The sequence below is a fragment of the Ambystoma mexicanum genome, chromosome 4p (assembly GCF_040938575.1).
Source record: "Ambystoma mexicanum isolate Mex_15411 chromosome 4p, UKY_AmexF1_1, whole genome shotgun sequence".
Taxonomy (NCBI): Eukaryota; Metazoa; Chordata; class Amphibia; order Caudata; family Ambystomatidae; genus Ambystoma; species Ambystoma mexicanum.
In genome coordinates, this window is record NC_090927.1 from 1,065,230,465 (window position 1) to 1,065,242,734 (window position 12,270).

Sequence of the window (12,270 nt, forward strand, 5' to 3'; positions counted from 1 at the left end):
GGTCAGACTGCCATTGTTGATTGATATCAGATACCACGGTCATTCATCATTTAAAATGTCTGCGTTTTAAGTACCATACCAACGTTCAGACCGGTGGCTGTCTCATACAGCACAGTCTTTGGGTAATGCTTGGATGAGCTTTTAGAGTGTTGAGAACTTGTAGTACAGTTAGACTGGAAGTATTTAGTGTACATAACTTTTAGTTTAAACAAAATTATATTCCCAGTTCGACATTGGGTTTGGATTTTTTCACAGACTACCTTTGGCATGAGTAATACAGCCCATGTTCACATTAGTTCTCTGGTGAGATACACTATGGGCCTCATTACGACCCAGGCGGTAAGTTACCGCCTGGGCCGTGACTTTACCACCATGGCGTAAACTACGTTTACGCCATGGTGGTTGGCGGACTTACCGCCCCATTCCGACCTTGGCGGGGCGGTAAGTCCCCAATCCCCATTTACCCTTCCCCATTCCCATTTTTGCCCCATAGGGCATAATGGGAGTGGGGAAGGCGTTAATTACGCCACCGTAAATTACGGTGGCGTAATTAACTCCATGGTCCCTTAGCGCCATGGATTTTAACACCTGCTAAAAGCAGGTGTTAGAAGCACCATGGCGCTAGGGGACCTCGTAATTGGCGGTAAGGGGTCGGCGCAGCTAACGCTGGCGTTAACCCCTTACCGCCAGGGTCGTAATGAGGCCCAATGTGTAGTCATATATTGGCTGACTAATATAGATCTTTTGTAATTGTTTTGTGGATTGTACCATTTTGGGGAGGTGATCACTACATATAAAGCTGTTCATATCTTTTATTATTTCACACATTATATTTAAAGTTTTTTTACCCTGTTCCATTGAAGTACATCTCAGTGCTACTGACTGACAGGTATGCGATTGTTTCCGATGTGGTTAATATGTTCTCTGTATATATATTTGTTCTGTAGTATGCTATTGTGTTTTTCAATAGATTTCAGTCTGACTGAGTATGTTATACTTATTTCAGCTTGATGCCCTGAAGACAGACCATTGGTCTGAAATGCATTAGCCAATCGCTGTCAGCCTCACTTTTTAAAGATGGAATATGGTGCCAACTATAAATTGATGGTTTATAATGAAGAAGAAGAGTGAAGAATTTTCTCAAAAACATTTGCACATGTATGTAATTGATTGTAGATTGTATTCTGCAGTTGCACATCCAGCATATTGGCAGGTTACCCAAGAAATGTTGTTTTATATGGTTTTTTTCATTGATGTGCAAGATGGGAACTGGTGTGCGCCTAAATAAATTGATGAAGTATTAAGCAATTTATCAGTGGTTAATTAGTTTAAGTTGATAAACAGGGTGGTGCCCACAATTCCTTTTATTTACAATATATCGGAAGTCATAATTGTCTCCCTGAAACTAGCTTATATCCAGACGATCAGACTGCCATTGTTGATCTTTATGAGATATCACAGTCATTCATTGTTTAAAATAGTTTCAAACGGCTTGTGTAGAGAGTAGGACTCCTGATCCGAAAGCCACATCTTGACAGCGCTCCTTGACACATTCTTACCATCAGTTCCCAGTTTAAAATGCAATCCCTCAACCCCTCCATAACTACCAACACCTCCTCCATATATTTTGGACAGCTTCACACGAGACATGTTCACCTCATATAGCAGTTGGACATAAAGACCCAACTACATTTTACAAACAACAGATTTCTATTGACATTTACAACATTAGATTTGTATTCAGATATTTACCATTATATTTTTATTCATATTGCATATCTGGGGTTGTTCATTGCTATACAGTTATCCATTGGGCTACTAATTCTGCAGTATGCTCATTTACTTCATACACTCTGCCGTTCAATGCATCGATAACAAACATACAAAGTATAGAAGTGGCTGATAGAAATTCATAAAGCTCCCTATCAGCCAACCAATATCCTTCAACGGCTAGGAAATGATGTCGCAGGTCATATAGCGCCAACTTCAATGAAATTTCCACAGGCAGCCTTAAATCGTTGAAACCCCCTTTGTAGGGATTTTGCCAGTAGTTGTATGTATTGTACATTTCTATGGTGCCAACACACAGGTGTTTCCAGGTGCCACAAGACAGAAAGGGGGGTGGGGGCAGAGGAAAAAACAACAATAATAATAGTCCTACTAGGACTTATGACATTCGGACCGTGAAAGTGCAATGACAAAAAGTGCAAGGGGCAGTTGAGGTAAGGCGGAAGGACTGGGAGAAGGGAAGGAGGGTTGGGGGAAACTGTGGGAGATAGGGACCCAAGGAGCTGTACAAGTTCTAAGGGGAGCCAAGGAGGGCAAGTGCCAAGGGAAACCAAGGTAAAGGGAATGCTAGTGCAATGGACGGGGTGGACCAGATAAAGACTAGTCCGGGAAGGGTGCCCGAGGGCAAGTGCTGGTTAGGGGTGCTGGGGTAGGATGTATGTTAAAAGAACGTAGACGAAAATCTCAAATTTCAAAATACTGAGGCCCACTCTGCCACATTTTGCAATCCGAGCTTTTCTTTTTTTTTTTGTTTTGTCCCCGACATTGTTTCTTGTATGCGGGGAAACCCCTGCAGCCCCCGAACCCAAATATACCGAAGTAGGAGTGCGAGGGGCACCACCGCAACCCCTGGTAACCTACCATGGTATTTTCGGATTCATTATTTTATACCTATGCCAAATGCAGCAGAAACATATCTACGACCCTCTAGATTTAATCTTTTGTGTCCCTGCAGGACTCATAAAGGACCAGGCACCAGTCGCAGCAGCAGGGGCACAATTTGCACAGGAGTGGAAGGAGGAGGTGAATTGGAAAGTCTTGAGAAGTTTCCAGAATTTAAGGAGATCTGGCTCAAGTCTGAGGGGGATAGGAAGGCCATTCCAGAGGCAGGCTTCTACTGAAGAAATAGATCTACCCCCCACTCTCTGCTTCGAGTATTGTCTGATTTGCAGAGAGTTGGCGCTAGTGGACCAAAGAACGCTTGCAGAGAGATATTTAGGGAGAGAAAGATGGATGTAGCGAGATCTCAGGCACCCGGCAACCTTGTCGATGATGCAAAGGGCCTTGAATTTGATCCTTGCGGTCACAGGGAGCCAGTGGAGAGAATTTAGGGCTAGAGAAATGCAGCACCTGGGCTTGAGGCCGAGGATAAGTCTTGCAGACCTATTCTAGATTAGGGGAAAGGGAGAAAAGAGGCAAATTGAGGAAGAGGATGTTGCAGTAGTCCAGCCTAGAGAGAACCAGAGCTCTGGAGACATTGAGCTTCTGGGGAATGGTGAGGAAAGGGAGAATGCCTCTGAGGCGGTGGAGCTGAAAGTTGGACTTCTAGGAAAGGTCCATTATGTGAGGAGAGAAGGAGAGAGACGAGTCAAAGATGACCCCAAGGTTTTTTGCCTCACAAGAGGGTGATGCGAAGGGACCCAAGGAGGGCGGCCAGAGTGTGGGAGGGAAACAGGGAGCAGGCATCCCAATGAGAAGGATCTCTGTATTACTGTCATTAAGACAGAGATCATTAGCAGAGCACCATGCCTAAATAGAAGTCAGGCAATCAGGTTTGAGAGGGGACGAGGAGGAGGTAGAGGATGGAAGCCTAACGGTGTGTCATCGGCATAACACTGGAAGTGATGAGCAAAGGTAAAGATCAATAGGGCCAGAGGGCAAGGTGGATATTGAAGAGCCACAGTGTTAGGATAGAGCCCCGAGGGACGCCACAGGTATAGAATGAGGTGTAGGAGAGGAAAGGGCTGTGTTTGCGCTTGGGAAGGTTGGTTAGAAAGGAAGAAGGTCCGCCCGGCCAGTGCCCGGTCCATGATGCCGGGGAATCACAGCGATGATGTATGAGGATGGCATGATTGACAGTTTCAAAGGCAGAGGAAAGATCGAGAAGGATCAAAACAGAGGGAGAGTTGGAATCCAAATTCAAGACCAGGTCTTCCCGGGTGTTCAGGAGAGCAGTTTCCGTGCCTCTGGATGTTCTGAAGCCAGACTGGTGGTTGTGGAGGCAGCCAGCCAATTCAGTGTGGTGGGTCAGTTGGGGGATGACCAACTTCTCAAGGAGTTTGCCCAAGAAAGGGGTGATATAGGGTGACAGCTGGGGGAAGAGTCTGCAGATGGCTTTTTTAGGAGAAGGTGCACAAGAGAGTGCTTGAGGGGTTGTGGGAAAGAATGAGTGGTAAAGAAATGGTTACAGAAGTCAGCCAAGGCAGGGGCAAGAGCGGAGATGTTGTCCTTGATAGTTCTGGAAGGGCAGGGGAGCACCTGTTTGGAGGAGACGTTCATAGAGCGGACTACTCTAGAGACCCTGTCCGGTACAATGGGAGAGAAGGAGGAGAGTTTTGGAGGGAGCAAGAGGGTGGCCGAGGGAGGCAAGAGAGGAAGGGGGAGGGGAGTAAAGGAAAGTGAGGACAGGATGTCCTGAGTTTTGGTGGAGAAGTGGGAGGCCAGTGCAGTGCAGAAGGCCTCGGAGGGAAGAGGAGAAGAGGAGACTGCAGTTGGATTGACGAGTTCCTTGCAGATTTTGAAAAAGTTCAGCCATGTCATTGGTGGCCGCAATGATGCAGGCTTGGATGTGTGCCCTCTTCTTTGAGTGGATGGAGAGTCGATATTGCCTTTGGAGCAGGCGGCAGACCAGTTTGTCAGAGTGTGCACTTGAGGCCTGCCACTTCCGCTCAGCAACTCTGTACTTGCTTTTCAGAGCAGCCAAGTCAGAGTCATACCAAGAGTTGCACTTGGAGTCAGGCTTCATGCAGATCCTAATGACAGGGCAAGGATGTCAAGAGTTATAGAAATAGTGAGATGAAGCGTGGCTAGTGCTGAGTTAGTATGAGTGTTGATAGCAGGGGTGGGAGAAGGGATGAAGGTGGCGATGAATGCAGCGACTGACACATGCTTCATTGGTTGAATGAGAGAGAAGGAGACTGGCAGTACGGGCAGAGGCATCAGTGGGGGGCCCCAGAGGTCAAGATGGGGGGAGAGGAGAGAGTGTCAGACCATGAGAGAGGAGCAGTTAGAGGGTTTGAGAGACGGCTGTTGTTAGGCAGAATCTCGTGCAGTTCCCTTGGGGAACACTGCAAGAAGATTAAGACTACAGGAGTAAGCAGTAAACCCAATTGGTAGCAACCTGCACCACCCAGATTTACCTGGTAGCTGTGGCTGACCAGTCAGACTTCTCTCAAGATGAGTAGGGCAGTATACAGAGGATACACAATAGGGCTAAAAACACAGTAGAGCAAGCAAACACTGACCAGAGCTTGGCATCAAAAGTATATAATTATTTATTTAAAACACACTTTAGGAAATACACTAAGCACTATAGATCAAAGCAAGTTCAAACACAATCAGAAAAAGTATCCACACCTCCCTTAATAATTATTAGACAAGTCTAGGTCAAAACACCGCTATTTGTAAAAACAGATGTGAGCGCGTAACTTAGATGGCACTCCAATAATTAAGTTAAAGGGAGAGAAAAAGGCGGGTCATGAAAATAAAACAGTTCCCAACACTTTTCTAAGACCACAGCAAGTTAGTGAAGGCAGAGTCTACTGTAGAGCCAAAGTTCATAGGCCAGGCCCACTTTAAATGGAGCAAGGTGAAATGTGCCCAAGATCACACAGTTTAAAAAGCACTCAAGTCTTTGCAGCAATGTTCAAAGGAGGTTGTTTGATGCGAAAGGTAAAGTTAGAAGGTCGTGGGGCCAACCCAGTTGGAAAGCCAAGGATTTAAGGGTCACCTTTAGCAATCAGCAGAAAGGGAGGCCAGGCGGAACACAGTACCTTAAAGAGTGAGGAAGCTCCAGCGGTGGCAGTTGTTCCTGGCAGCGGGTGCAGTTCGTGGTTTCGACCAGGGAAGGAGAAGATCTCGTCGAGGAGGAAACTTGGAGCCGTTGCACTGCCCAGGGAAAAGACCAGACGCGGAGTTTGTTCGGTTAAAAGGTGCGTTCCTTTGATTCGTGGTCAAAGTGGTGAAGCTTGGCTATCCGGCCGCTGGGGTGCTTTGCACGGGCGATTTGACCAAGGGACGTCCTGGAAGGCGAATGGCGAACTGGTTGTCCCCACCAGCTCAAAGGGAGAAGACTCTTACAGCAGAATATCTTCTCTTGTCGTCGGGAAAGTGGTGAGGTCGTTGCAGCAGGGCCCCACCGGTGGTGTCGTCGTTGCAGATGGCTCAGCTTCTCCCCTCTTTGGATTTCTTAGGTCCTGTGGCGACCTCTGAAGTTCCAGTCCCAAAAGCCCTGCTTTTATGCAGAAAAACCCTGATTCAACAGCCCAGCTGTCACTCATACATGCTAAGTGGTGAGCCGCCTGACTCACCACTGGGCCAATCAGAACAGAGTGCGACTTGGGTTGCTAAGGCAACGCAGTCCAGGGCGCCATTTCCCCCACCCACACATCCTGTGGAACCCAGACAGAGTGGCACCAGTTGGAGGGCTTCTGTGGAGAAGCCCGCCAAAAAAGTGGAACAAAGGGCCCAACATTGGTTGGAGTTACAGAGATGAACACAAAAGCCATTTTGGAAAAGAGTTTTGGCAAAAAGACCCAACCGGTGATTTTATATTAAATAAATAAACTGGCGGTATCTTTAACATTGCACCAAAAAAGTGGTGCGTTTAAAACCAATGGGAAAATCCCATAGGAAATATTCCAGGGGAATATTTTGCGTGGTAACCACTGCCACCAGCCAGAAACTCGACAAGGGGGGACTGGACAGTGCCCCCTTGGAAACAGACCCAGTGGCAATCAAATTAACCCCTTCCAGTACTTCCACAATATGATGGTTTGTACTGGTTCTGTTCACAATTTTGGACTAGTAAAGCCAATGGTGACTTTACACACCCTGGGAGACAGTAGTCAGTCCCAGGGTATGGAGTCTATGTTTGGGGGTCACTATGACACCCCTGTGTTACTGCACTGAGGGTGCTGTGTAGCACATACACTAAAACAGATGATACCCTATGGAGTAAAAGACCCCATAGCCCATAAGCACACAATAAGTCAAAGACATACCTCAAATCTTGCCTAAGAGTGGGAGGAAAGAGTCTCACTCTTAGCAGGAGAAAAAAACAAACCCCAAAAATCCAGCAAAGCTGCTGGGGGACTCACTAGGTTTAGGAAATTAGCCTTATAAGGGAATTCTCCCTAACAGCTGTCTGGTGAGATGAGCCATCCAAGGTGTGACGGGCAGATTGGGTCAGACCGAGGGAAGAATTGGGAGGGAGAGAGAGTCACAGAGGTCACGGAAGTGCACAGTGGCCTCATCCGGAGAGTCAAGATGGATGTAAGTCCCCAAGGAAGAGAAGTTTGGGGGAGGAGGCCAGGAGAGGGGAGGAGAGGTCCACCCATTCCAAGAGAAAAGGGAGGGTAGATCCGCAGGGCCTATAGATAGTGGCAAGAATGAGGGAGAGGGTAGGAGTGAAACCCAGCCAACAGACGAGGCATTCAAAGGAAGAGTAGGATTGAGTGGAAACGATGGTGTCTGGAACCAACTGAGGGAAAATTAGGGCCACTCCACCCCAGACCAGGTGGTCATGGGATTGGAGAGGATCTTGTAGCCCTTGTGGAGAAGAGTGTCAAAAGCAGTGACAGAACTGGCCTTGAACCACGTCTCATTGAGAGCCGGGACATCACGGTCAACGTCTTCAAAGAGGTGACAGATGTCAGAAGGGTGAGAATTGAGGGTAGCTAAGTGAAGATGGTTGGCCCCTTTAAAGGTTTTGCGAGGAAGGGCACAGGGGCGGGTACCACCATCGGAGGGGGGAAGATGGAGGGGGATGGAAGAAGGTGGAGTGGCAGAAGAAGGGAGGGAATTGAAATGAGACGGTCAACGCCTGTCAAGAAGGAGGTTGGACTGTAGATATACATTGTACAGTGTGACATCTGTTGAAACATATGTTTACAATACTTAGAACATTGTTACATTCACGTTTATATGCCCATGGTGGTGTTTGCAGAAAACACAACATCCTTGGGGATACACTGCCTAGATGCTCTTTAAGTGAAGCCAACATTAACTGATGCACACATCCGCTGGCGGTTGTGACATTAAATTGGCAGCTTCTAAACAGGTGTTAATTTTGTATTCCCTGCAAATAAGTATAAATACATGTAAATTATCTACATTGTCAACATTTCTAGGTCAGTTTATGAGGCACCATCACATTTCTCTGTTGTAATGGCTTACATATACCTTATCCCCCCCACTTGCAAACAGTTTTCTCAAGTATACTTATAGCACACAGTGGACCCCCCCTGTCATTTTCAAATGGGGCTTGTATGCCACTTATATATCCCACAACCTTTTAGACGCACATTGTTACGCACCTTTCGTAGCCCTTAGCTGGGTTGACGGCTGTCTTAGTTGCATCATTTATAAAAGATGTTTAGGCTCAACATGTAGCATATTTTACATAAAGATATATATGTATAGGATATTTGCAAACATTCATGAGTCACCTGCTGCAGATCGTCAATTTTATGCCCATCGCATCATTTGTGAAAGTGTTGTTTTGAACGTGTTTTCACCACTCTGGCTGTGAAGCCCTGAATGGCTAGGATATCAGGCCAGGTCACAATGGATGTGACCCCATCGTCTTTAACACGATGGGTCTCCATTATGGTGATATGTTGCTTACACAGTTTATTTTTGAGATTTCCTCGGTTTTCAATTTAATTTGAGCAGCCAACACAGAAAATATTGACAGTGTCTGCTACAGCTTGGCTCTCGTCATTTCCGTCCATTTTGTCAGCTAGAAGCTGTAGACAAAAAGAGAAAAGCATGGTTTTAATGCCCGGTTAGGTCTCACAACCCTAAAAAGGTACAAACGCTTGCTTTAAAAATATACTCACCGGATGGTACGAAATTTGATATCGACGACTCATGTCTTTCTGCGTGCATGTTAAGGGGGTTGGGGTCACTCTCCCCCACCTCAACTCTGTCATTCTGCATGATCATAGACTTGTATCCTTTGTCTTCAGACTCCATTTCAGCATGTTGCATATCTAAACATGATAGCACAGGCTCTACACCCATGGGCTGCTCAAGAACCACAGCGTCAGCACTGTTAGCCATTTGCAAATTAGCCATATCTTCGACTACACTCACCTTAGTGTTTTGAAGGACATATCCAAAAGACCGCCCAATGACAGTGGTGCTGAAAGGCAGCTGCCTTTTCACAGAAAGTGTAGACATGTTCTCCTAAACTCCTAATCTTCACAGTCTGCCATCAAAGTCTGTAAGTTGTCCATTACATCAAGACTGTTGTATCTTCTTCGAAGGCCATAAGGTAAATAACTATCATCGGGATTGCTAGTGGTGCCTGGGGCTGTTTTCTCCTGATTGTAACTGTAGCTGTTCATAAATACAGTTTCCTTGACAGCACGTTGCATTTGTGCATGAGCGCAGGCTGAAGAGCACACGTGTTTTCAAGGCCTACAATAACAGATATATATCCGTATTGTGAGAACCCCACTCTTTAATAGCGCCATAGCCTTAAACCTGGCAATAGACACATGACTATTTAGCACATAGACCATATCAAACTATAGGGGTGCTATCAAGGTTGTATTTTTATATCAAGTTTATTGGAATTCTTATCAAATGTATATTAAATGTATATAACATGTTTGGGGGTCATCAAATGTATAGGGGTTCGGGTGAATTATATCAAATTCATTGAGATTATTTTCTAATTTATATGAAATGTATAACATTTTTCGGGGGTCATCACATTTATTGGAGTTCAATAAAATGTATAGGGGTTTGGATACATTTCTACCAAATGTTATATACACTACAACAGGGTTCTTATTGTGTGTGTATAAACTGTATATAACATTTTTTGGGGGGTCATTACATTTATAGCCGTTGAATCAAATGTTTAGGGGTTCAGGGGCATGCTAAAGGGGTGTGTCCACCTGTCTCTTGAAATGCTTGATGAAAGGTATCCCACTCTACTACTGAAGCGCTTTAAGGATACTATACAAACAGTGTTAATCTGGGAGAGCCATGATTCATAGTACAAGCTGAGTCAAGAGACAGTTATTAATTCTGGTAAGGGACACAAAGCGACGTCTAAATATACCTTGGGAATTGAGAAACCTTTCTTTTGCCATTCTGGCCCATTGTTTGGTGTCCCACAATTGTACTTAGTGCATTTGGAGTGTTGGCAGAAATTAAATATATATATATTTGGGGAATAGAATCAGTGGCACTTTAATCTTCACAGTGACAGAATATTTTTAATAACACTTTGTGGTTAATATTTAGCAACTATTGCAGTTCCTTGAACTTCTTATGCAGATGAAACAGATGTTTTCCAGCCAACTATGGTTGTGCCGTAACAGGTGTGTAGGGGACTAGAAAAAAAAGGGCATTCATTGAAAATGGACAGTCTCTCCAGGAGTGTGATCAAATCCTGATGTTCTAAGAAACCTGCTACCTAAAAACGGCAAAGCTTTTCTCAATGCAGTCATGTTTCTGAAAACCTTTCTAAAAATAATACATTTAAAAAAGAGCAGACCCAATTTTTCTTTTATGTTGTTTTCTTTTTTCATGGTGTTCCAGTGTCACAGTTGATTGCTGGTGGATACCTTTGTGATATTTACAATAACACTTTTTCTTTTCTTTTTCCACAAGTATTTCCCTGTTCATGGATTGACCACGTCAGCGGCTGGTATGCCCACAAAGATGAATTTAATATTCTTTTCCTCTCCTATGAAGAGATGATTAAGGTGAGCAATCACAATATGCCCTACACTACTTATATGAAATTGTTTGTGTTGAAAGAACGCAGTGGAGATTTTTTTGTGGGGTCTTGGTAGAACCACATCCAGAGTGCTGGTGTTCCTCCCTGTCTATTTTCGTTGCTCATTATTTATCCTAGGCCAAGTCCTTGCCTTTCATGTATCATAACTGAACAGTTCTGCCACCACCCGATACATGCGCCTTCATACCCCTACAGCTCACACTCCTTGCAGTGCATAATCATTGTTTATGCCCAAGTTGCCTTTGCTCTCACTGATTATATTGGTAGGTCTTCCTTAGTTCCCACTTCCCCCTTCACCTCTACCTCATGTGGTCTCAACCCATGAAACTTAGTCCTCCCTTTGTGATATTCTCTATCATGGCCATGTCCTCCTATTCTATCTTTTCTCTTTCCAATCATTCTCTCTGACTTACCTCTCCTCGCTCCGAAGCAGCCATCCTTTCTAAATTTTACTACTGTCTCTTAAACCTGCATATTCACTCCCCTCCAGAGGGCCACTACACCCTTGAAGGGTAGACCACCTAAGACGCAGAAGACCACAAGATCGAACTGCTATATAAAATATATTATTGATATTGTATTTTGCACAACATGGCCTGCACTTACAGCCTAGCTTCCATTGCAAAGTTGACACCCTAAATCTTGGTAGAAAGTTGATGTATTTTTGTATTCAGTGAAAATGCTGTAAGTCTGTTTTTGAGAATTCAGAAAATGTCTACTAAATGGTGCAATGCAGTATGCTGTAAGGTGGCAAGCAAAACAATTATTTCATAGAATTTGTAGAATATTCTCCCTTCAAGAACGTCAATTCTTATTCTCTTTAGCCGGTCTCTAATAAGTTTAGTAATCGGTACTTAATGGATACTTTGAGAGTTCAACTAAGCCCTGCAGTATGCAAGGAACAAATGAAACATAACATCTGTAAATGCTGCAATTAATAGGGGCGATGAAGCAAAGGGCAGATAGACACCCGGAGACTAAGAAAGGTCATTTCAGCAAATAACAGTTTGTAGTTGATCACAGATACCTGCAAATGAATGATTTACCAAAAAGGCGACACAAAGGCATTCACTATAGCAACCAATCAAAAACCTAGTAACCCGACAATTGTATTATAATAAATATAAATGTCTGTCATGCTATTTGAAGAAAGGTGGTGGGTGAGAGGTGAAAGAACCACAGATAGAGACACAGTAATATAGCGTTTTATGAGCAGAATACGTAAAGTGGCCTGCAACCTGCAGCTCTCCAGAGGTTTTGGACTATGCTCCTATGCCCTTCACCATTGGCTAGGCTTGTTAGGGTTGATAGGAATTGTAGTACAAAACATCTGAAGAACCATATGTTGCAGATCCATGCCGGAGGCCATGGCAAAGGGCCACATAACCATATAGAGCAGCAACCGTAGGCAGAGTAGTCCTACGGTTTACATACTTCACCATTAAAGACAGGATTTCACATGTATTTCTTCAATGAAATCTAAGTGACTTGAAACAAACACT

The 12,270-nt window shown here is 44.6% G+C and overlaps 1 protein-coding gene across 1 annotated transcript in view; it reads left to right on the forward strand.

Annotated features, from left to right (window-relative positions):
* Positions 1-12,270, forward strand: part of LOC138453629 (amine sulfotransferase-like) — a 438,834-nt gene that overhangs the window by 325,195 nt on the left and 101,369 nt on the right. The window contains exon 6 of the mRNA XM_069606655.1: positions 10,639-10,733. Within this exon, the coding sequence (XP_069462756.1) occupies positions 10,639-10,733 (95 nt within the window). The remainder of the gene's footprint in view (positions 1-10,638; positions 10,734-12,270) is intronic.